Below are 23,853 nucleotides of genomic sequence, written 5' to 3'. Positions count from 1 at the left end.
GAATGAGTCATTGATAAATATATGTCTTATTAATAATTTGTTGATATGTTTGATAGCGCTTATCTTAGAATATTTTTTTATTTTTTTACATACATTTTACAAACGCATACTATTTACAGCATTCATATGGCATATAAGACATGTTTAGCTAAATAAAAAAAATCGCATACTAAACTGAATTTCCAATAATGTAAAGCAAGTTTGGTTGCTGTAGGTAGGCATCTAATGCCAAGAATCAACCGATTGCTTGCTTACATGTGCTTGAATAAGAAGATATTATATCATAAGGGGTCATTATCTAGACGATTTCTAAATTCAAAAACTAACCCGGAACATTTCAATTCCAATTCGCTCCCATTTAATGGCAAGGCTATTTTTCGTGAGTGAAAGAAATATTAATTTGACCCAACCAAAACTTTTGATAAAATTGATGACAAACCAAGACTAAAAAGCGTCATCAATTATCATGCACAAACAAATTACTAAATAGTATTGTAATAATAAATAATAATTAATGAAAAAACAACGTTAGATAATTCTCCTGGACGGACAGTTACTACAAGTGGTCTGGCCTTGGATGCATTGAATAGTGCACTGAATCCACGAAACATACGAGGGAACATTGAGATACACCCCGTATCTTCCGCTTTGACCGCAGTCCTTTCCCCATAGTACCAGCCCTACCAAGTTGAAAGTGGGCGCCGTATCTGAGCAGACCAATGGCGAGCCTCCGTCTTGCTAAAAAAATATTCACTTTACCAATGGGTGTCCTTAACCAAATTGAACAATCCCCACCGTGCACGCGTCCAGTTGATTCTGCCCGCCAGCACATATTTCATTGGGAAAATCTAAGTAAGCTGCAGCATTACTGGCTCCAAGAACGTTTGAGTAGGAATTCGTGCAGGCGTCATTGGTTACAATCGGCACATGTACCTGCTTCAGGCTTTGAGTGGGGGCATCATCAACTCTGAAGCTGGTTTGGCCCCAACCAGAAACGATACAGGAGGAGCTGAAAATTTATCATTCTGAGCAACAAAACTACAATGTGGCCCCGCAAAATGCTTCTACCAGCTAAATCCCTGTGAAGAAATATGTTCGTTGTTTCTAAATTTTGGTACAATTTTGTTGCATGTTGTTGTCAGCATTTCTGTTTTCTTGGCCTTGTTTTCCCTGCCAAGTTCCACTCAAAGATCAGCTTGGATCACCAAAATTCGAGTTTGTGCATACCTATTTGGTTGTTGGTTCTGAATTTCGTCCACTGTGTTTCGTTTAACCGCCATTATTTTTCTTATTTGTTCCTTGGTGATTCTTTTCGTTCTTGACTTACCTGCAGTTCTTCAGAAATCCTTCTGTGTTGCTTTGAGCGTGTCGTTTTCATTCCTACTCACAATTATCCTTTTCATTTCTTCATTATTTTGCATGTGGTTTCCTTTCTATATATAAGTTTTATAGTCCCGTTATCTTTATATAAGTTTTCATCTCATAGCGCGTTCTTTAATAGACCAATTTATGCCTTTTGTGTGTTTGTTTCCTAAAGCACAAGCATCCTGTCTTCTTAATGTTTTATTCATACCCACATGTTGGTTTTTATTAACTTTCTGCTTCAGATCCTCGTATAGTGTATAGATCGTGTATATTTGTTTGCGTTTCCATTGTGAAAATATCGCTTTGGACGCCGGTCACCTGGACGATTGGTGGCTTCATTGCCTCCCTTAGCGTTCTTAGAAGGGGTTGTCAGAAGCCTTTGGGAGATCAACAAACAGATGCTGTACTGCTTTCTTTTAATCACTTGTGGTCTTATGTGCGATATTTCCTTTGAAATAATCTGGTTACTGGTAAAATGTTAAGCTTATCACAAAAATATTTCGCTTAGTTACAGATGTCCTGTGGATGCCTAGAGATATTTTTGCCTAAGAATAATTAGTTAATCACCTAGTAGCGCCTATGTAGCTTCGGCCAGACGTCGGTAAGCAAATTGGCATCGCATTGTTATTTATATTAAAAGGTGTTGCCAAACGCAGAACCGCTACATCGTTTTTCAAGTAAGTCTGATCGTAATTGCTGTGTATCCACACTTGAGCCACTTGGACCGTTTGGACGTTGCCCGAGTTGGCAGTACTGTAAACCCCCATCGAAACACTCACACTTGTTCTGAAAAAAATGCGAATGTGTTCTGAATTGGTGCCGAATTCTCCTGGATTTCCTGCAAACTTACAAGTTGGTTACTTTATGAGCGGCCGTCAAGACATGGTATTGATCGAGCAAAACACCTCCTCCAGCATAACCGTTCCTCACACCCACGTTGTTGTTATTGATGAGAAAAGCTTGCCAAGGAAAGGCGTTTTGAGTGGCAATTCCATCTTGAGTACTGGGCTGCGTTGAGGGAGTTCCACATGTAACCAAAGTACACCTGATGTATCCAGAGGAACAATCTGAACCTTGAGTAATTATGCCAATCTGCGAAAAGGGAACAAATGCAAATTTCCATGCACGAATAGAGGCAAACTTTTTCAATCTTTGTATGATTAGCATAACCTTTCTTTCTTGCACACGGTGTACAAACATTTTGGTTTCTCTTACCGAAGGCGTTGGCGCACCTGGTGCAGAACCTCCACCTCCACTTGGAGGAGCACCTCCTCCTCCACCGCCTCCACCACCTCCATTAGGAAAAGCGCCTCCTCCACCGCCTCCACTAGGAAAAGCGCCTCCTCCACCGCCACTAGGCATGGCGCCTCCGCCTCCACCTGCTCCACTCAACGGATTGGGAGATGCTGCTCCTCCTCCAGATGGATTTAGAATTCGAGGATCGATAATACTGCCATCTCTGCAGAGCGATGGAATAACGCAGGAATATGAGCGGGTTTGGAGCTGCCCATACGATAAACCTGAGGAAATTTTGATGGATTTTTTTACAGTTAGCAAACAGATCGTGGGCGTAAAGCTGAAACTGACCCAGTATTAAATATACATTTTTGGTAGATGCACTTTTAAACCACGTCGAAAAATATATGAGAATCCTTTTGGAAACGTTGTCATTAAAACATATTTTAGCGCACCTGTTTGTGTGGCTTTGGGGGACTCGTTAATAATTTATAATATACATATTTTTTAAATTGCTTGGTCAACCAAACACAATTTCGGAATTTTCGACTTGGTCACTTTTAGCTTTAAAGACGATATGAATTTTCATCCATAAATCGTAGCAGTTGGGAATAAAATATCTTCGGGTTCTTCAGCTTCAGCTTATTTTCTTCGGGCCAACTTAAATCTCAAAACGTAAGTATTCATACAAAATTATTTACTCAATTTAAAGAAGTCTTTGGTTTTCTCGGTAACCGAGAGCATGACTGGACTAAAAGTTGCCCTATTCGGGACGACGAAGTATTTGTTAAGTTAAGTAAATATTTGATCAGCCCTTAAAGCTTCATCAGTATTTTTTTAAATCTTAATATTATTTTTAATAATTTTCTGCACATTAAAGCGAAAACCCCATACTCAATAACTTAGTCATACTAACTTAGTATTATGTTACCAAAAACTTACCAAACACAGCGACGAAGATAATAGTTTTGATACACATTTTTGTTGCACAAAACGCCATATTCTAGTATTGAACACGCTGTTGTTAAATGATATATATGTACTTATCCGAGGATAATAATTAATTTCCTATGATGGTCACTTATGGGTTTTTTACCCGCACAACAAAGTACTTAGTTTCGGCTTTATTATGCGAGTCGATAATTTTATTAAATTATATCCACTTATTGCATTAACATTAATGTTTGTGTTTGTTACAAGCGGCTCAAAAATATGGATGCTTAAACACTTTCATTAATATTTTCGTGTCAGTGTCTATAGCCGGAAAATTTTGCAAAATATGCCAAAAACTCCCTAAACACAAATCTTAAAATAATTCGCTTTATGCTCAATTTTCGTCACAGGGGCAAAATATATTTGGGCTGCCCTGTACTTGCCGCTATCATTCATTAACTCCAAATCGCATTTTGAGTTTTAAGGTGAGATTTGATTAGTGTTTATAATGAAATTGCTTTGTAAAATATAAATCCCAAAATTGCCCTTATTCACGGTTAGTATGAAGCCATTAATCAGCGAATTATCTGGGCGATTCAGATGTATCCTTGACTGTTTTATGGAAAGTGTGTCAAGTGCATGTTTACACGCCAGATACAAGTTAATTTTAACTTTTGCAGCTTTATTGCAGCACCTATTCAATAATGAAAACATTTAGTGGATAAGTAAGATATTTATTTTGTTCTTTTAGTCACCAGTTAATAAGATGTAGGTCTAATTTATGGTAAAAACAGCTCGTCTTCGGGAATTTTAGAAAACAAGGAATTTGCAGTGTTTTTATACAGCTTGGAAAACACCTGCTCAAAGCCCCCTTTGACTTCCTTAAAAATCTCCAACGCGTTTTCGTTCACTGTTTTTTCAACTTCTCTAGAAATTTGCTCATTTCCTGGAATGATGTTCGGAAAATCAAACTGGCAACTTTCCACACTCATATTCATGACGTGAATCTTAGATAAGTTTTTCCTTTCCTTGTATAATGTTCACATTCAGCCTTCTGCTTGTTTTTTATACCATCTTAAACACAATTGATGTATCAAATTTCACTCGATATAACAAATGATTGAAAATACGCACTCATCGTTACGTTACATTTTCCGTGCCCATTGATGGGGAAAACGAGAATCTGGCCGCTTAAAGAATAGTCGGCATTCATTCGGGTTATAGGGGTGTACGTATCGATTTCCCACTTACACGTTTGTTCATCATCTTGTAGACTAAAAAAATACTGTTGAATTATGCGTTCTTTACCGAACTCAGAAATAATATACCGAAAATGCTTAACTTGAGTATCGGTCATTCCATGCATAAAAACGTTGTCGTATCGCTGGCTAAGAGTAGCGGATTTGTCAGGATCGCCTGTAATTTCCAATAATTCCACGTAGAAAGGTTCGAATTTTGGAAAACCGAATTCTTCACTTCCTGGAAATGATTATTTTTTAAAACAAACTGATGGCATTATTATTCTGTTTGAAAAAGTACCATTTGCGAAAAACAGAAGCGCATCAGTTATACTTTTGGACATGCAAATTGCGTCGGTTTTGCGGCATTTTGTTATTTGTGGCGCTGAAATATAAAAAATGCGATTATTTATGTCTATTTCTATGAAACAATTTAATTGAAGTAATTTTAAATCACTGAAGTCCGTATAGTATAATAATAATAAATCATAATAGTAATAAGGAAATACTTCGAGTTCTAAAGCGACCTTATAATAAAATGCTGTAAAATGTAATTGCAATTTAAGTGTGTGAGTAATATAGGTAGCTAGGGATGGGACATCGATCCTATAACATCGATGGTAGCCMTCGATGTAGACATCCAAAGGTAATATCGATGTTAGGGAAACATCGAAGGCAGAACATCGATGGTCTGATAGTTTGYCGTTGCATACAAATTTCAAATTGATTAACTTAAACTTAAATAATTTTATTTTACTACTACTATGACATTAAATAATCGACTAAATTAATTCAACTTATAGTTGCCACATTTTTCGGTCAACCGACTGCAAAAAGAGGGTTTTTTGGGGTGCAGCTGGAAATGGCTTTGCCGCGATATCGTTTGTATCGGCGCTATCAAAGAGATCGCAGAAAATGTTTCTATCTAGTATCAACATCAAATGTTCGATGTTTTCATTTCAGGATCTAACATCGACTGTCCCAAATTTCCAACATCCATGGCAAAATATCAAACATCGAACGAATTAAGTACATCGATGTTTGCGAAACATCGATGATTTTCTCCCAACCTTAGTCGTAGCAATTATTATTTGTTGTGGGAATAGTGTAAATTAACTAAATCAATTTTTCTGCTGATTCCGGCCATTATAAGTTGGAGGCTAAATGAAACGTTAATAATTTTCTTATAAAGATTAGAAAATATTTCAAACATTAAGGACAGAACAAACATTGAAAATCAACAAATCTCATAATTTTTTGAAAAAACCAAATTTCCCAAAAATCTACTTACGCAAATGCAAAGAAGAAACAAGGACAAAGTAAAATTGAAATAGAACAGGCCAATGTATAAAGCCCATGTTGACACTGTAAAAATTAGCACTTTACTGCGGTTTTATAACACTGTTTAACTTTTCTTAGAGGCAAACATATAAATAAAACTGCATCTAAGTTGAACATTGGACATTAATTGGAATTTAATTAAAATGCGAAACACTGCTTTGGCTATTCGAAGGCGTCATGCGAAAAACTTTTTCAGGTAAAGTTTGTTATAGCAAATGCGGGTTTTATTCAAAGTATTGCACTGTTTGCAGACCGAAAAAATTACAACAATTCCACTAAATAAAGAAAGTTTAGCGAGAAATTTTTTATATAAAAATTATACAACCCTGTTAGCTTTCGAATGTTTTTAAGCGATCTTGAACTAATTTAACTATATTTATTTACAGTTATTAAAACGTATTTACCTGCCTAATAATCACTGTTCGTGTGAATTAATTAGAACCTACATAACTGAAAAAATTGTGAAGGTTAGTTAATGGTGTCGAAAACAATCGTTTTTGATGATTAGATGATAAATGCGATAATGGGACAGTTTTATGTTTATTTTCAGCTTTTTGATCGAATTAATTGACTGATTTTTAAAATGTTTTGGTTTGGCAGTTTTTTTGATATCTACTTATTATGATCTTTGATTCCCTTCATAAAACGACCATTTAAACGCAATTTGAATTTAAATAATTACATTTTAGATCTAAGAAAAGCCATTAATAAAATGCGCACGTTTAAATGCAAATAAATTAATTGAAAATTCAAAACTTAACATTTCATAAGTAAGCAGTGGTTAATAATCGCATATTTCTATAAATATGGTATTTAAAATTACATTACTACATTACTACTGAAAACAGTAAATTCCAATGTACTGGCTGACCACAAAGCTGAAGTGGCACGTTATTGAAATACAGGGTGTTTAAGAGTTTGGAAGTTCCAACTATATTTAAGGATTAGTTAAAGATAAATTGCTAAACTTTTGTACACTATTTTCCAATACTTATAGCCACTTTATGAACATTAAATCACATTTTTTCACATTATTTTGCTCATAATTTCCGCCGTTTTAGAGAGAAATTGCACTTTAAAACATTCACATAACTTAAAAATACAACATTGTTCTAAAACGGAGAATGTCAGTGTTTTTTGCTTAAGTGGCTATTTTCTGCTGAAAAATTGCTTTCAAATTCTTATTTTCCGCACTGGCGTAGAAATTGGGAGCAAAATAATTCCAGCCAACCCCAAAAAATCTACTACTGTATATAAAATAAAACACCCTGTATTTATGTCGCTTAAACATGCGACACCCTGTATTTGGTCTTGCCGGCTGCGTGCCAACTTTTTACATTGGGCCCGCCATCTGTTGCCAACTAATTGCACAATAAAACCTCAAATCTTAACCCAAAAAGTTGAATGTTGTCATGTCAGACGATTTTACTTTTAAATATTTTATTTATTTTTAAGTGTTTACAGTGTTTTAGTGAGGTTTTAGCCATTTTACAGCCTCCGTAACGTAATGCTAGTGATATTAACTCAGTGAGGTATTTATTCGGGTGCTGTGACAAAATGCGAAAAATTACCAAAAAATTTATCAGTGAGCACATTTATCTCCTGCTGGGGATTGTAATAGGCCTCTATATATCGTCATTTATATCCGCTGGATTGGATTTATCATGTACCACCACAGAGAATAACCTGAGAGTGGATAAACGATTGGCGCAAGAAATCATCAACAGTTCGATCAATAGGCTGGCCCCGAAGATTCTACCTGAAAAGCCTCAAGGGGAACAAAAGTCCACATTTGTACGGCCCCGTTATTACTCAACAGAATTGGGAATTCGCGAGAAACTGTTTGTGGGAATTTTCACGTCAGAAAACAAAGTCAATTCGCATGCAGTTCATATCAATAAAACCATTGGACATATTGTTGATAAGATCAAGTTCTTTATTACAGCCCAGTACAAGCTCAAAACCAAGTTCAATCTTACAGGTAGCATTTAGTCCATCTGTTAACAAGCATTTAATGAGCGCGGTTGATTCTTTCAGGTTTAGTGGGATTTACAGATGCCAGAAGTAAATATAGGCCCTTCCAAGTGATTAAATATGTGGCAGACACTTTTTCAATGGACTATGACTATTATTTCTTTGCCAATGACTATACTTTTATCAATGTACATAGACTGCAAGATGTCGTGGATAAAATCAGTGTCAGTATGGATGTGTATTTGGGCACAAAAGTTATGGGTAGTAGCTACTGTAATTTAGGTAAACAATTTCCTTCCCGTTTAGCACAGACAAACTAATTTTTTTTTCATACTTACTATTCTATTCTAGAGGCTGGAATTGTTATAAGCAACTCAGTCCTAAGAGCAGCCAGAAAATATTTGGAATGGTGCATAATGAATGCGGTGTCTGATGATTACAGTGAAAACATCGGTCGTTGCATTCATCATAGCTTAAATTTGTCTTGTCAAGAATCTGTACAGGTTGGTGCACTTAATATTAAGCGAACTGATGATGCATTGAGACTCTTCAGGATCAGACGATGCCGTCCTTTAAACTCAAAGAATTCAATCTGAAGTCGTTGCAAACGTTAAGCAAAAATGCAGGTTTTAATGTGGCGGTAACAGTTCGTCCAGTGATTGCAAACGATGATTTCTTCAGACTGAACGCGTATTTTCTCAAGGTATGTGTTAGTACTTTTTATGTATAGTGAGGATGTTTGAATTGATCTTTTGTAGCAACGTCTGGAAATGTACAACAGGCAAATTTCTGAAATTTCCAAATCTTTAACCGATTCCTGGCCTGCTGGACAAAGACCAGGAGCGGTGCCGGCTACCAGATTCGACATGCCCCGACAACAATACTTTAATATGACCCACATTTTCCTGCCAGATGATTTTACCATTCTCCGTAGTCACACTGAATCGGAACTTGTCGATATCCAGGTAATTGGTCAAGTAAACTGCATGTTGATTGTATAGTTAATTGTGTATGTATTTTTGGATAGAATATACTAAAAGATGTAACTTCGCAAGTGGCGGCGCAACACCCAAAAGAATACGAGTTTCGGAGGTTGGTGAATGGATACAAAACGTTTGATTTAAGCCGCGGCTTGGATTACACTCTTGATTTAGGATTCAGGGATTTGCATAGCGGCAAAGAAATAGTTAAAAGGTTGTCCAGTACCGCAACTTGCCTCACTGCGCGGCTTTCAATGAGTATTCTTGCAGATTTGAAGTATGCAAACCGCTAGGCAACGTCGAGTTCATTCCAGTGCCTTATGTGACGGAAAATGCTCGCGTTTCAATTATTTTGCCCGTTCAGGAAACTGAGGTTTTCCAAGCGATGCATTTTTTAGAAGCTTTTGACACATCCGTTCTGGCTAAAAAAGAGAAAACTCTTCTGCTTCTGGTACTCCTCTACCAGTACAATAGCGAGAGTAAAGGTCGGTGTCCATGAAATAAAACTCTTTTAGTTTTTTCAACGAGTCGTTTGTAGGATCTCAAGATGTTTTTGCGAAACTAAAGCGATTCGTAATTCAGGCGTCAGCAAAGTATGAAAACGAAGACTTGAAAATATCTTGGCTATCAATCAGACTTCCACAAGCGAAATTTCCCTTGTTGATGGAAAACAATAAAGCCATTCACTTTGCTGTGACTGATTTGGCTTTGAAGAAAATTGGGCTTCACAGTTTAACTTTGGTTTTAGATGTTTGGGCCTACGTTACTGTGGATTTCCTCAACAGGGTAAGCAAATATGGCCTAAACAGTTCGAATTTAAGTGTTGGCGTGTTGTAGGTACGAATGAACACCATAGAAGACTATCAGATTTTTTGCCCAATTCCATTCAGGCAGTACAGTCCTTTTGTAACTCAATTGGCGCACTTGGAAGTGACCAAAATGTCGGGACACTTTGATAGGGAGGAATTTCGATATGTTGCGTTTTATGGTAGTGATTATGTAAAAGGTATGTATACTTTTTGCATTATTAGTTACACTAATCAAAGTATCTAACGGGTAAAACGCGAATGTTTAACAAAGCGGCGCTTTACGTAAAAGTAAATAAGTTAATAAGGAACAAAAGTGACGCTTTTACGGCGGCATCAACAGAAAATTTATGAGTTGGTGGTGCAGCTGCACTTTAGGGCCCAGATAATATACGCTTATAATAAACAATATTATGCATCTTCAAATGTATTTTAAGGAAGAATTCTTTGATACTTTCAGCACGCAAGGAAACCGAAAGTGAAATTCCCCTAATCAGAACGGACAACGATATAACAAAGCTGCTGAAAAGCGAGACGAAGAAGAAAGGAAACATTTTCGATATGTTCTTGCAACATGGGCGCGATGTGCACTGTATGAGGGCGACGGAAATGAATTTGAAAATTTTATATCACTTTGAGAAGGATCGAAATCGAATGAACAAGTTTTACGGAAACGATGCTCAATTAGCCAAGTTGCTCTTAACCAAAGGGGATATTATTCCTGAATTAATGTGATTCGAGTGCTTTTATGCAAAAGAACCATTGCTTGCCATATTCACAATGTGATAAATGCTGCCGATATCAAGAAAAATTTACAAGAGTATTTTTAAATGTTGCTTATTTGGTTAAATTAGAATTAAGATCGAAACAGCAAGAATTGAAACGGAAACAGTTTTTTTAATGTGTCTAATTCAACATACATTTTGTTGTCATTTATGTAGAAATTCAATTAAATCTACTTAATTGTTTTATTTTTTTAATCTAGATTTTTTTGATTGTTGATTTCTGAAGAGTCTGGTAGCTCACTTTTTGTCCTCCATGTAATTTACGCTGTAATCTAATTTGGTGCAATATATTTTTTAAGTATTATTCAGTCTATTTCTTTTCTAATTGCCCTCGCCATTCCTTATTATTTTTTTGTGTGAAAATTGCTGTTTTATTTGCTATTTTGCATTAACGGTCAAAATGTCGCATTCGCCATTATAATACCACTAGAAGTGAGTAAGAATGCTGCTGAAATGCTCCGTTTTAATTTTTTTTTGTTCCAGTTGTACTTTTTGGAACCCCAATGTAAGTTGTTTTTAGCGTGAAACTTTGACCGAAACCGGTTTTTTATATTGCAAGTTTTCAGTGAAAAATTTAGAGCTTATTCGAATTTCTTGACATTGGCGAATGTACTTTTAATTGCAACGAAGAAATTGCAGAATGTCTCAACATATAATTCGTTCCAATAAAAATAATTTAAATATTAGGAATTTAAAATCCAGGAAATACGCTCGGGTCTTTTGGTTTAATTTTACTGTAACGACAAAGTTTGATTAAAAACTAATCATGTAACACACAGGAAACGTACTCATCACGCTTCATATTTTTGTAATTATTTATAGAATTTACAAACATGTTCAGTTGGAAACAATCAGTTTAGTTAATTCTAAACACGCGCTCCCTTTGGATACATCTTTGTAGCGTACATAGAAAACACATCTTTTAGATGTACATTTTGGGCGCAAATAATTATATCCTAATATCATGAAAAGTATGAAAGTTGATCACTCTGAGTTTTTCTTCATCTAAATTAATCGCTTAGAATCTTTTGCGTTGCGACCAGTCAGATTTTCTGCAAAACCACCATCTGGGTGTGATTTCAAAATAAAACATTTATACATTTGCAAAAAATGTTCAGCATATTATGGCAAATGTACAAATTTAAATATCTACTTAATTACAAGGTTAAAACCATGTTGCGCTGATTCCGAAGGTGCTGCTATTAATTCCACAAATTTCACATCATTGCCTCCATCCTCTTCCACTTGCTCTCCATGTTCTTTCCTCATGTGACTCTTCCTGTAGTAAATATCGCTAAATTTCTTATCGCAAAAGTCGCACTTGTAGGGCTTTTCGCCGGTGTGTGTAAGTATGTGGCGCTGCAGTTTGTTATTGAAAGTGAACTTTTTCGGACAAAGCATGCAGAAAAATTTCTTTTCCAACTTCGGCGCCTTCCAGTTGCCCAGATCGTGGATTATTTTCAGATGCTTATTAAGGCCCTCTTTGTTTTTGTACTCTTTGTCTTCGCATAAGCCGCATCTGAAGTTCTTCTGGTTGGAATGACTAAGGATGTGTTTGGAAACTTCGGACTTGTTGAAAAACTTCTTGCCGCAAATGTGGCACGCGTGGTCTTTAATTCCACTGTGTCTCTTCAAATGCAACGTTAGTCCACTGTTGATCGGGAACCTTCTGTTGCACAGCAAACATAAATATTTCCAGTCCTGCGGTTCAGTGTGTTTGACTATTTTGTGGGTTCTTAATATACTGGTTGTGTTGAACCGTTTTTGGCAAATGGTGCATTCATACTCTTTTTTGTTCAGGTGAATTTTGTTGTGATGAAACAAATCGCCGGAACAGACAAATCTTTTGCCGCACGTACTGCATATGTACGGTTTCTCATTATTGTGATTTCTTTTGTGAACTAGGAGACTGTGTGAAGTCGTGAAACTAGCTTCACATAATGTACATTTATACGGCTTTTCAAAGGTGTGCTTTGATCTTATGTGAGCAGACCAGTGTTGGTGTCGGTTGAATTGTTTGCCACAATATTCACAGGTGAAGGATTCAGCTTTTTTCAGTCGTTTCCGTGTAGGTTTTTTCACTTTCGGCTTTTCCAATTCTTCTCCACTCGAATATGAAGCATCGTTTTGTGAAAAATAGTCGCGCTCCTGGTAATTACTTGGTAATGATTCTGTTTTAATATTTTCTTTTGTGTCGTCCTGGTCCCCAGCGTTTAATTGCGATTCTTCACTACTTTCTGGCTCAGCATCTTTAGTGGTTTTATCTGAAATCAGAATAATAGGTTATTAAAACAGCTCTAAAGTAGGTTTGTGGGTTTAGAGTTACCTTAATTAGTCAGGTTTCATTAAAAGCCTTACCTCTGGTGCTTTTGTCTTCAATGGTCACATGAATTCGTGTAATGTGAGCTTTTAAAAACCTTTTCTTTTTAAACGACTTTTTGCAGGCATAGCATGTAAAAGTCTCCAATTCCACCTTCTTTTCCTCAAGTTCCTCTTTCAGGTGTTGCAGCTTTGCCCTACGCAAAACATCGCTTTTTCTACACTCCTCAATGAATTCATAGACAATATTGACTTTGTGAACGCAGTTCTTGCACAGGCTTAACGTTTTATCTTCCCAATTCTACAAAAAAGAAACAAATAATTTAATAAACAATGTATATGTACAGGTACACTCGAAGTTACTTGTGTAGGGTCACATAGAGCGAGTTTTTCGCTGTATTTTACGCCATTCGGGTCATACTCAGTTATGTTTTCAAATTCCTCGTTTTCTTCTAGGCAAATACAGCAAAAATTATGATTATTTGCCACATTTGCCATTTGAATAGATGCTAATTAGAAAAATAACAAACGTGAACATAGCAGTTTTAATACTGATGTACTGTCATAGTTGACGTCTATTTGCCAAAGTGGTTCACGAAGTGCGGCATCTATCTAGCGAATGAAGAACTGCACGAGTCAGGAACAACGTAAATTCTCCTGGGGTTTTTTATGAGACTGTTTTGGACGTATTAGCTATCATCAGGTGGGCTTAGCCTGAAAATAACACTCCCTAAATCTGCACTTTATTTCGCCTATGTGTTTAACATCGGCGGGAATACATGGGATTAATAAGATGCAGGTTTCGGGAGTGTTATTTCAAATTTAATGAATTAAATGTGAAAACAAGCTGAATGAAAAAAAAACTCAAGCATTATTAATTTGCTAATAATAGTTGCCATCCAACTGCCATCAGTCGCTTCTAGATAGTTGTGGATGAAATAGAAGTGTTTTATTTGAAAAATATTTAAACATAAATTATAAATTTGTATATAAATTTTAGAAAGTTTTCCCTATTTCAATTTTCATCTAATCCGAACCATCATCGATATGGAATTGATTCCTCCGATATTCAATGGTTTAAAAAAATGCGCTGCTCAGGAAAGCGATTTTAGCCTTAACAGAGTCATACGAAAACTGATAATATAAAATGTATTTCAAAAGAGGCCAACTTAAGGGCACAGCTTGGATGTTATACGGAATTTGTTATCGTTTGATTTTTTTTCTATACAAATTAATAAAATATCAATGTATAAAATCAATAAATATTGACACTAAATAAATGAAACATTCGTTCAAGAACATAATTTACAAAATAGTGCAAGATTTGCGTTGTTAGTTAGATAAATGATTGGAGTTTATAGAACAATCCTTCAATTAATTTCTGGAAGGAATCCGCTCGATCGACATCGGAATGTAATAAAACTATTAAACGTTGTATTAACCAGCGAAACACTGGCAACATATATCTTCCCAACTTTTTAATAACAGGCTTAAAAGAAGTAAAAGGGCGCTACGATAGAAATTATACCGCCATGTGTCATGGTGCCAGTGGAAATATTGCGCTTTTTGCCCGAGTAATAAAAACGAAATTGCTAAATAAATGAAATTTTCACTTTTTGTTGTTTTCTATCTGTAACACAGTTTCCATTCAAGTTTCGGTCAGTTAAAGCAACTAGTTTAACCAAAACTATGCAAACATTTAACGTTTTTCGAGGTTTCAAAGCTGGATTAGGGCGCACAAAAACTTCGCAAAAAGTAATTTTTCTTATACAATTGGCAATAAAGTCGATTATTAAGGAGAAATCCAGCTCCAGGCAACCTTTTACAGCAGCTACTTACAATTGGCCAAGCAGGGCTTCAAAAGAATACTAAATATAGTTTAAATAAAAATAACATTCGAGCCCCTTCAACACAATGGCTTCCAGCTACAATCCCCGGTAAAATAGAGTGTCTTTGAAACTCTCCAACTGGGAAGCCAAACAAAAGTAAAGAACTCCAACGGGCGGGAGTTAAAAGTAAACACTTTGCCATAATTTCCCTTAGGTACGGGCAGATTATGTGTACGAATGTATATAAGATAAAATGTATTTTAAAAGGGTGTACAAGTAAGCATCATAACGGTTTAAACAGTATCACTTTGAGATTTCAGTTTTTATCAGTTTATCATTTTTATCAGCAGTTTTACATTTTAAAACGAATCGGTACAGCTAAATCTATGTAAGGTTTAACTTGTTAACTTTCTATTTCTGCAGACACATTTATCTTTAATCTGACAGAAATAAGCGATAAATAATGGCGCAGGAATGATATAAGGAGGATCAGATAGAATGTCTAGATAAAACTTAAATGACGATATATCATGAATTTGAACAGCGCAACTTTTCACATAAAGATTACAATGATAAGTAGGCAAAATGGGTAGAATGCCTTTTGTTTTGTAATATTATTAAGAGCATAATTACCAGGAAAATATTCGAGAATATTTTATCATGCCAAGAAGGGCGAAAGTATCAAGAAAAACTCTTGAATTTCTTGAGGCTCTAAAATGGTGGACAACCTGACCCAAATAGATTTGAAAAATTATTCCGATKTTAAAACATTTTTGAACAAAAGTTCGCTTACACGGTTAGGCAAACCCTTTTAGAGCGTAAATCCAAGACGCCACTTTGTCTGCTATAAAACAATATTTCCCAGAGASTCGCTCAGTTCTAAGCTACTTAATAATTTCGATTGGGACTTGGGAAAGTTTAACAGGGTCCATTCCGATCACAGTCAACTTTCGAATCTAGCAGCCGGTCAAAGCGTGAAAGCGAGTAATGCGATTAAAAAACAATCCCTTAACTTCCCGCCCTTACTCTAAATATCGCCAAATTCAATTTGGAGTTACATGTAAATTGTTTTAACGAAAGGAAAGTCCGTGTCCTGGAAAACATTAATAGATAAAGCTTATCCGGGATTAGTTTGTTGTCTAGTTTATTGCAGAAATAGATGGACTTTTGCATTGTTTCATGAGCGAAGCCGAGTTAAATTAATCCGTTATGGTCCAAGTTTGTCTACAAAATCTTGGGCTAAAGTTTAAATGGCGATTTTACGCCTTTCAGATTTTATCAACTAGTTTCAAGTACTTTTTTTACTCTTACATTCTTTGTTTCTATAGCTATATTTTGTTTTCTAATTAAAACTCTTCCATTTGAAAGCTTAGTGAAACTAAACTAAAAACAGGTTAAAAATTGGAAAGAAGTGCCAGTTGTTGGAGGCTTTGCGATTTTATTAAGGGACAAAAGTCAACCCGGTTTATTCCCAAAGATAGCTATTGACATGCTGTTTTAAAACAGTTCTTAGGGTTATTTGGTTATTTTTAACCGTTTGCGAGATATTAATTTTTAAAAATTTAGAGGTTTGTAGGAGGCGAGCCCTAGGCAAGTACAAATTTTCATTGAAAATATTAAAGTTTAGCAAAAAATTACAAATCAAACAAATATTGAGTTACAAAGGGAGACAAAGTGAAATTAGTGTTGAGTTAAGCAGGAAGACTTTTTTTTCGTTGATATATAGAACTTCCGAGTTATTCAATGGTTTTCTGTCTGACCTATTTTATTTTTCTCTTGAACCAAATACAATAAAAACAATTTGATAGAAATCAAGAAATATCAATGAAAACAATTATGAAACTAAACAGCGCAACTATAGAAGAAAGTAGCTGAATCAAAACAGCATCAAAAACGAGTCAAACAATCAAAAAGAAGTTTAATTGACTAAATATACGAAAGAACAAACAAAACGTGAATTACAAAAATGTACCCCACATTTCAGCGAGGCGAATGTAAGTTACTTCCACAACCAAAGAAATTCTTTTAGATTTTCTGGTAGTGAATGATGTATGAAGCGAAGGTTTTTGGCAAAAAAAACCCACGCAGTTTCAAAGAAGAACAAAAAGTGTAATGCTTTTAAAGTAGATAAGATAGACRYAAAAAAMACTACAAGGAATAAAGAAAACAAAMTTTCAATCGAAAGATTWTTTSWACTYWTCMRTCTGGTAAACGAGGAAAAAAATTCCCATTTGAGCCCCAGTTGAGGAAACTTAGTACAATTTAGATCGAGAAAAGGCGTCCGTAACTAGCTTAATATTCAGTTTAGAAGAAAACTGAATACGAACTGTTTTATGCCCATTGAACTTTTCTAAACAGTGCGATGCTTATAGTGTTTTTATAGTTTAAATTTTTTGAGATATGCGATTCGATCCTGCCCTTCATTGGACGCCAATGAAAGACTCCACTGCCTTCAGCGTACCTACACGTTTTTCTTAATTAAGAAATTTTAATGAAAATTGTTATGAAGCTAAATTAAAAAAAAACTAGGAAACTCAGAAGAAAGAAGAGAAATAATTCAAAGCCAAAGGGAAGTTTAATTTAATAAATATTCCAAACAATAAACAAAACGTGATTGCAAAAACGTAACCCACATATCGGAGAAGAAAATTTAAATCGCTTCTTCAACTAAAAGAATTCGTTCAGAGTTGCTTCAACTTTGAGACAAAAATGAGAATTTCCAGTGTTGCAATTGACTTAAGCAGCGAAGAGTTTGAGGCAGAAAGTGAATCACGTAGTTTCAAAGAAAAACTGAAAATATAATGCTTTTAAAGTAAAAACAAAGACTAGACAAAGTAGAAGCAAATAAGACTACGGGGATAAAAAAGACGATTTCACTTTCAACACGAGGGAAAAAATCGTATTTTTGCTCGAACTCAGGAAACTTACTTTCGATCGAAACCAATATTTAATTGAAAAAATCTCTGTAATTCGCTAAATACTTAGTATAGAGAAAACTGAATTCCAGTGCCTTGTGGGAAATTTGGCCATCGTTTTTGGATTTTAAAATATCCGACTAATTAATCTTTATGGCCCTTTAGAGGGGCCAATGGAACAACTCCACTTCCTTCAGTGTTCCTACATTTTCCTTTTCTTTATATATAATATGGCCAATGTGACCATGGCGAAAATTGCCTGCTAATGCGAATGATAACGCCGATTTGAGACAACATCCTAATACGGATTTAACAAGATAACAGCTACGAATTATTAATTTTACCAGCAGCAGATCCTGATAACAGAGGCTGGGGATTATCCTGCTGAATGGAGAACTCCGACGAATCAGAGAATAGAGTCCGAAGCCAATTATTTTTGGTGTTGAGAGCCGATAGTGGATACCTCTGGATAAATTATTAACTGGATATTTATCAGCATTAAAGGAAATTGACTATAATGCGAGAACAGCGGCTAGAGGGGCTGTTCTAAGGACCTTAACAAGAATTACAGCCCTTATTGAGCAGCTTTAAAGGTTGTTAAATCAAGCGTGTTAAAAATACATTGTGACTGAAAATTTGCATCATCTGAATTGGAATTTATCAGATACTAACAGTGAACAAACCAACTGTTTTAATGCTTTGGAAGGTATCCAAATTGTGTCCAAAGGAAATTTTGTTTTAGGATCAAGAAGCCGTTCGAATAGCGGATGGAGAATAATAATTCCGTACATATTTTGCAGTATGATTTATTTCGGGTACATCCGTTCGATTCTTAACACCCCGAAATTGACTTTAAACCGGATCTTGTATAGATTTAATGCCGGTGTTAGTTGAACAGGACGGTCGAGGCGTAATTTTATCGGCTTCCATTTAAAGGGAATTAATAATTCCCGCGGCGCATCCCGCTAATGCCGAATTCGGGCCCTTATCTTAGGATTAACGACCCTTATTAGAAAAAGGGCAGGAACAACAGGCCCGAAAATCTGCAAAACTTTAATGGAAAATAAAAGTTATAATTGCTATTTATTCGGCCCTGCCTGAATTAATCTAATTACTTTTCGGGATTTATTGAGAGGGTTGTATTTTACCATTTAGGTAGGGGGTGTTGACTGACTCACCTGAACCTGCGCTCTACTTTATTTCCTTTGCCCTCCCTTGAATTATTTGTACTTTGCTCTGACTAGGCTAAAACTGCCTAGTTTCACTTCACATGAGTTTTCATCGCATCTTGTACGTGTAACTAATACCTCAGCCATAACTAACTAACTTTATTCATCATTCGAACTGAATTCTCTAGCAGCCAAGCTAAATAAATTTTTTGAACAATTATTTATACCATTTAGAAGAGGCACAATGAAAATGGACAATATTGACCACACAAACTTTTCAGGCAATAATTCCACTGATGAAGCCACATAGTTTAAATGCAATTCAGCAATACTGCAGGGAATTACTCTGAATTCTTCCGCTAAATTTTTTTTATTTGCCACTAAAATCGCATTAAAACGAGTGGTGATGGGACAGAAAAGAGGATTCCTCTCGATTTAAAAGTGGTCGCGGTCGCTTATGTTTTAGTTAAACCGTTTAAAGGGAAAATCGGGGGGCTTTGGAGGGATGAAACATTTACGGCAGGGTCGAAGACACTAAGCGGGAAACTGAATTTATATCATTGAATTAGCTTTTTTGGAAAATGTGGAAGATGTGTTTTACACTCGAATTTTATTATTCTTTTATATATAGAATCTCGCTCTTTGTCAATTAGTCTTCATCTTCTGTGCTCTTTCAGTAATGCTTGAATCTAAATTGAATTGGAGCATTTTTTCCAAACTGCATAAGCATTCATAATCCACTTTATCCGGCTAAAACGGACTGAAATAAATTATCCAGTTACTCACGAATTACCTTCGGGTCCTAATGAATAAAACTCCTGGAAATCTAAAAAGTTCGCTCTTAAGAAGGCCATTTGGGTAATAAAATGTCAGCTCGTTCTAAAGCAGTGACAAAAGCTACTCTTATCTTCCTTAAAACTAATTTAAGCTGATACTAGGTAATGCTTTCCTTTCATTCGCTTTAAGGATATTTTTCCATTGTTGGAAAGATTTAGCTTCCAAGCGTTTCAAACGTGGATTTTGCGGACGATTATGGGACTTTTCATTAAGTTACTTCGTCAAATCATTATTAATGCTACATCGATCACTTGCATATATTTTCACTCTGCTACCGGTAAAATATTGATGTCAGTCATCCTGACAATTTTCTAAGCACCAATCCCGGAAAACTCTTAAGCGGCATTATGAAAAATTCGGTTAGTTTGTACCTAATGGGCCTGACGTGGCTGAACTGGAGAATTGCAACAATCAGCGGTGCCAATTTACTTCAGCAGCCTTTCAACAACACTTTTAAAAGCAGAAGCTTGAAAGCGATCGACTGGTGCGCCTTAAACTGCCCCAAAGGTCCGAACATTGCTTGCACCTTGAAAGGAGACTGTTTAACCATTGCAGCACCTTGTCAGTTTCTGAAATTGGACAAAGCGAGACTTTTGGATCTTCACAATCAGCTGAGGTGGCTAATCATTGCATTTTCATTCCGGATGATTTCTAAGTGACGTTGTTAGGAACTTGTTCGCCACAGGAAATGAGCCTCAAGCGAAAGGTTTGCAAGTCGCCGACATGATGGTAGTTGAATGGGATGACGATTTGGCTTTCACTGCAAGTTGCAACTTGAAAACGTGCCCGTCATCTATGGAACACGATACGTGCCACATTACACCAAATTTCATGACCTCCGGCCAGAATTTAGCATGGGCCGCAGGAGTTACGGATTGTAGCGAACAGTCGCTGAAGATGGTGCATAACTGGTAGGGTTGGGTAACACTCTGTTGAGTTGCGCTATTGAGTTGTTACCGCTCTCTGAGTTAACGGGTTCTAACTCATCGGTTAATGAGTTAAAATACGTTTGTTAAAGCTTCACGAGGCCCGAGACTGGAATTTTCACATTTAAAAAGGGTTCTTGACATTTTTTCTGAGCAACGTTTTACTGCTTTGTTCCAACAACAAAAAAAGTCATCTAGATTTTCCCAGCAACAGAACTGAGTCTTAAAGAAAGTCGACGAGTTTTCTTGTAATATCGATCGCTTAATTTTATTGCATAAAATATTCAGTTTGCCAGTATTTTACAGCAAAACGTTAGGAAAGACGCGGTTTTTCTGTTCAGAGACAGTATTGTTTAGAAAGATTGACCTTAAAGTGAAACTAAAAGTTTCCAAGAGTTTTACAAATAAATGATTGTAAACTTTCGCTTTTTGACCTTGGGGAAATATTTTTGGAAAAAGACCTAGAAATAATTATTAGGGTTTTGTCCATAATTTGAAGCTGCAGAAAGTTTTCCAAACATTTTTGCAAACCGGTTAAGGAGGCGAGTGTTCCAATAAAATGTATCTTATATTTTTTCACAGAAAATACCTGCATATTGCCAGTATTTTAAGTAAAACTAAAAAATAATGCGTTTTTTTGCGTAGAAATGCTTAATAGAAACTTTGTTAAAATTGGAATGACTTGAAAATTTAAAGAAACTTTTGAAAACTTTATAGCGATGAGGCCGCCGCATTTTCCCAATATTTTTTTGTGAACTTTTGCTCTCTGCCCGTTTTTTTAAGATAGTCCTAATTACTTTCGGTAAAAAATCTGAACAAAATAATTTGGGTTTTGTGCCAAATTCGAAGCTGAAAAGGATTTTCTAAAGCTCCCTGCAAACCGATGAATGGGGCGAATTTTCCAACAAAATTGATTTTGTCATTTTTGACTGAAAACACCGCATTATTGTCAAAAAGGAACAAAATCATCAGAAAATAATGCTTTTAATAATAAAAACTTTTAGTTTTGTGATCGGTTTTGGAGAAAACCTTAATGGTTTTCGGGATAGCACGGTAGGGATTTATTTTCGTTTGTGTCCCGAATTCGACACTAAAAAAGGTTTATGTAAATTTTTTACAAAACTGTAAATTTATCTTGTAATTTTTCGCGGAAAAGTCCTCCAGATCGTCAGTATTTTTAAGTGAAACTCTACAAAATAGAGCGTTTTTGAGTAGAAAGTAAAGCAAAAAAAAATCAGTCAAAACTAAAAATCTACATTTTTTAACAAATTCCACAGTCTTCAGAGGAATATTGGTGACGAGATTTCCAAATATTCTGTTCTAAACTTTCGCTTAATCGGTTCGTTTTTCGATAGAAAATTGTTTGATTTTTGTTCCAAATTCGAAGCTAGAAAGGGATTTCAAAAGTTTTTACAGAACTGCGAAGAATTCGAAATTTATTTCATAATTTTTCTCGATAACTACCTTAAGATTGTCCGCATTTTTAAGTGGAACTTTAGAAAATTGAGCATTTAGAAGAAAGAGTAACTTGGCTAAAACTGGAAAATTTTGAAATTTGAAGACATTCTAAAAATATTGTTGATAAATGGCCTTTCAAATTTTAACCTAAAAAAATAGGAAAAAGTCATCTACATTCTCCCAGCAACAGAACTGAGTTCTGCGCCGCTGCGTTGGGTTGGCGCACCAAGAAACTTGCGCAGCACTGCGCCAGCTCCTAAAAATTCACTGAGTTACCCAGGCCTAAAAGCTGGTAACAATTGCATGACAAAATCGGCTCGTTTGGCTGCTCGAGACACTTCTTCAAGTGATGAAGTAGAAGAATGTTAGACCTTGAAGTGCTCAAACGAAGAGCCGTCAATCAGACCTGATTCTAGTCTTTATAGGTACGGATTTTGCAAGTTGTGAGACTGAACATTTGTAGGTATAACGAAGTGAGGGAACTCAGCGCCGACCAGCTACATTCTTGGGGCAAAAGCTTTCAATTTCAATCGGGAACGGGACATTTTACCCAACTGATTTGGTCTAAGGTCACCCACATTGGGTGCGCTGCATTTGAAAAAGACCTGGAAAGTGGCCGGAAAGAATGTATGATGGCGTGTAATTATGGCCCCACCGGAAACGTGTTGGGACGCGCAATGTTCAAAGAAGGCCCGCCAACCAGTGCTTGTCCAAGAGGTCTGGTGGCTAACAGTAAGCATGCCGGGCTGTGTGGCGCAGCCCGAAGAAATAGATCATTTTTGGAGGCTGTAGGGGCAGCTTTTCCTTGCATTGTTGCCCTACAGAGAATGTTTAGTGGATAGTTTCAATTGAATAATAAATTAAATGCCTGCCATTAAGCGGGGTTTTATTCATTTGCGGAGGTCTAAACAAATGTGTGCCGCAGTGTTTGCAGGAGAAGAAGTTGAAGCTTGTGCGCTAAGCGGTGTTTGCGATAGAAATGGACCTCTTCCTGGATAATCCCATTGAAGATCTACAAAGGTTTCTGCTGCTTCAGATGTCTGGGAACGTTCCTTGAGTGCACGGATGGCTTCCAATTTAATGCCTCGTTATTATTTGCAGGCACCCAGCAAGAAATATCGCGTTTTTCAAGCTCTGCTTTTTGGAGATGAACGGGCTGTTGCTCGCTGCTTTGGAAGACAATTCGAGTTCCCCTGGACTTAGATAAGCCACCACGAAAGGAAAACTTTTGCAATTTTCGCTCGACTTTGAATGGGCCTGTGTTAGAAACTCACATGTTTCCAGCTACTCTACGGTCACAATTCCGATACATCTTTTCCCAGCTGACATTTTCTCTAATTGCTGTTTATGGCTGCTCGTCGAGCTCAAAAGCTGCAGTAATATACGTCATATCGGAGACATATGTTCGCGAATTAGCAAGTTAATTACTGCTGAAAGTGACGGCTGTAGATTTGTGAGCTGTCTGCAAGATTCGGCTCTAAGATAATGCGCCTCTAACTCACTTTACCGATGTTATTCATCATTTCCTTATTTGTCGGCGGCGGCATATGGCCTACGCAAAGAAGATATTACAGACGTTAATAATGAGCGGCATTAGAAACTGAGTGTGACAGGAAATTGTGTAGACTCTCACCGCCAGTACGGCAATAATGATAATTTCTAGTAAGGATTGGTGCGGGTTGCATTGGTGGAACAATCAGAATTTTTGTATCTAAAGGTTTCGATTGCTTCTTCAGTGGCTG

The 23,853-nt window shown here is 36.3% G+C and overlaps 4 protein-coding genes, 3 long non-coding RNA genes and 1 pseudogene across 7 annotated transcripts in view; 4 read left to right on the top strand and 4 right to left on the bottom strand.

Moving 5' to 3' along the window:
- Window positions 1–8: 8 nt before the first annotated feature.
- LOC109544069 (serine protease 42) lies at window positions 9–3,598 on the bottom strand. The gene is made up of 6 exons (XM_019914090.2): window positions 3,544–3,598; window positions 2,581–2,885; window positions 2,216–2,457; window positions 1,933–2,151; window positions 796–1,009; window positions 9–738 (listed from the first exon to the last, which is right to left on the bottom strand). The coding sequence occupies exons 1-6, from the start codon at window positions 3,578–3,580 to the stop codon at window positions 529–531; spliced, it is 1,227 nt and encodes a 408-aa protein (XP_019769649.2). The 5' UTR covers window positions 3,581–3,598; the 3' UTR covers window positions 9–528.
- Window positions 1,003–2,693, top strand: LOC125504156. The gene is made up of 3 exons (XR_007281315.1): window positions 1,003–1,966; window positions 2,022–2,443; window positions 2,586–2,693. It is a non-coding gene; the product is annotated as an uncharacterized LOC125504156 (long non-coding RNA).
- LOC125504157 lies at window positions 2,773–3,027 on the top strand. Its single transcript, XR_007281316.1, has 2 exons — window positions 2,773–2,860; window positions 2,916–3,027. It is a non-coding gene; the product is annotated as an uncharacterized LOC125504157 (long non-coding RNA).
- A 649-nt stretch (window positions 3,599–4,247) lies between the features above and the next one.
- On the bottom strand, window positions 4,248–6,219 carry LOC109544071 (annotated as a pseudogene).
- Window positions 6,220–7,420: 1,201 nt separating this feature from the next.
- On the top strand, window positions 7,421–10,962 carry LOC109544068 (chondroitin sulfate synthase 2). Its single transcript, XM_019914089.2, has 10 exons — window positions 7,421–8,094; window positions 8,151–8,369; window positions 8,439–8,590; window positions 8,641–8,790; window positions 8,846–9,052; window positions 9,115–9,281; window positions 9,338–9,552; window positions 9,606–9,853; window positions 9,905–10,073; window positions 10,334–10,962. The coding sequence occupies exons 1-10, from the start codon at window positions 7,671–7,673 to the stop codon at window positions 10,606–10,608; spliced, it is 2,226 nt and encodes a 741-aa protein (XP_019769648.2). The 5' UTR covers window positions 7,421–7,670; the 3' UTR covers window positions 10,609–10,962.
- A 414-nt stretch (window positions 10,963–11,376) lies between these two features.
- Window positions 11,377–13,534, bottom strand: LOC109544105 (zinc finger protein 93). The gene is made up of 3 exons (XM_019914145.2): window positions 13,341–13,534; window positions 13,017–13,278; window positions 11,377–12,922 (listed from the first exon to the last, which is right to left on the bottom strand). Exons 1-3 carry the CDS (start codon window positions 13,473–13,475, stop codon window positions 11,808–11,810), a joined length of 1,512 nt encoding a protein of 503 aa, XP_019769704.2. The 5' UTR covers window positions 13,476–13,534; the 3' UTR covers window positions 11,377–11,807.
- Window positions 11,377–23,853, bottom strand: part of LOC125504158 — a 21,153-nt gene continuing 8,676 nt past the window's right edge. The window contains exons 3-4 of the long non-coding RNA XR_007281317.1: window positions 22,305–22,310; window positions 11,377–11,657 (exon numbers count right to left, since the gene is read on the bottom strand). This is a non-coding gene — a long non-coding RNA (uncharacterized LOC125504158). The remainder of the gene's footprint in view (window positions 11,658–22,304; window positions 22,311–23,853) is intronic.
- On the top strand, window positions 19,988–22,989 carry LOC109543991 (venom allergen 5). The gene is made up of 3 exons (XM_019913956.2): window positions 19,988–20,343; window positions 20,396–20,638; window positions 22,575–22,989. The coding sequence occupies exons 1-3, from the start codon at window positions 20,075–20,077 to the stop codon at window positions 22,951–22,953; spliced, it is 891 nt and encodes a 296-aa protein (XP_019769515.1). The 5' UTR covers window positions 19,988–20,074; the 3' UTR covers window positions 22,954–22,989.

Source organism: Dendroctonus ponderosae, unplaced genomic scaffold (assembly GCF_020466585.1).
Source record: "Dendroctonus ponderosae isolate FM_Combo_2020 unplaced genomic scaffold, Dpon_F_20191213v2 Dpon_F_20191213_4, whole genome shotgun sequence".
NCBI lineage: Eukaryota > Metazoa > Arthropoda > Insecta > Coleoptera > Curculionidae > Dendroctonus > Dendroctonus ponderosae.
Note: the sequence above shows the minus strand (reverse complement) of the source record. Positions and strands in the feature narration are given on the sequence as shown.

Bases quoted from the DNA above. Each gene is read 5' to 3' on its own strand.
- LOC109543991 (XM_019913956.2), top strand. From the start codon at position 20,075: ATGAAAAATTCGGTTAGTTTGTACCTAATGGGCCTGACGTGGCTGAAC. The intron at 20,344-20,395 runs GTGGCTAATCAT...TGACGTTGTTAG, and splicing joins GATCTTCACAATCAGCTGAG to GAACTTGTTCGCCACAGGAA. The intron at 20,639-22,574 runs GTAGGGTTGGGT...GAACATTTGTAG, and splicing joins CTGAAGATGGTGCATAACTG to GTATAACGAAGTGAGGGAAC.
- LOC109544069 (XM_019914090.2), bottom strand. From the start codon at position 3,580: ATGTGTATCAAAACTATTATCTTCGTCGCTGTGTTTG. The intron at 2,886-3,543 runs GTAAGTTTTTGG...AAATTTCCTCAG, and splicing joins TATCTTCGTCGCTGTGTTTG to GTTTATCGTATGGGCAGCTC. The intron at 1,010-1,932 runs GTGATTAACTAA...ATAAATTTTCAG, and splicing joins AGCTACATAGGCGCTACTAG to CTCCTCCTGTATCGTTTCTG.
- LOC109544105 (XM_019914145.2), bottom strand. From the start codon at position 13,475: ATGGCAAATGTGGCAAATAATCATAATTTTTGCTGTATTTGCCTAGAA. The intron at 13,279-13,340 runs GTAACTTCGAGT...TCTTTTTTGTAG, and splicing joins CTCTATGTGACCCTACACAA to AATTGGGAAGATAAAACGTT. The intron at 12,923-13,016 runs GTAAGGCTTTTA...TTCTGATTTCAG, and splicing joins TGAAGACAAAAGCACCAGAG to ATAAAACCACTAAAGATGCT.
- LOC109544068 (XM_019914089.2), top strand. From the start codon at position 7,671: ATGCGAAAAATTACCAAAAAATTTATCAGTGAGCACATTTATCTCCTG. The intron at 8,095-8,150 runs GTAGCATTTAGT...TGATTCTTTCAG, and splicing joins AACCAAGTTCAATCTTACAG to GTTTAGTGGGATTTACAGAT. The intron at 8,791-8,845 runs GTATGTGTTAGT...GATCTTTTGTAG, and splicing joins TGAACGCGTATTTTCTCAAG to CAACGTCTGGAAATGTACAA.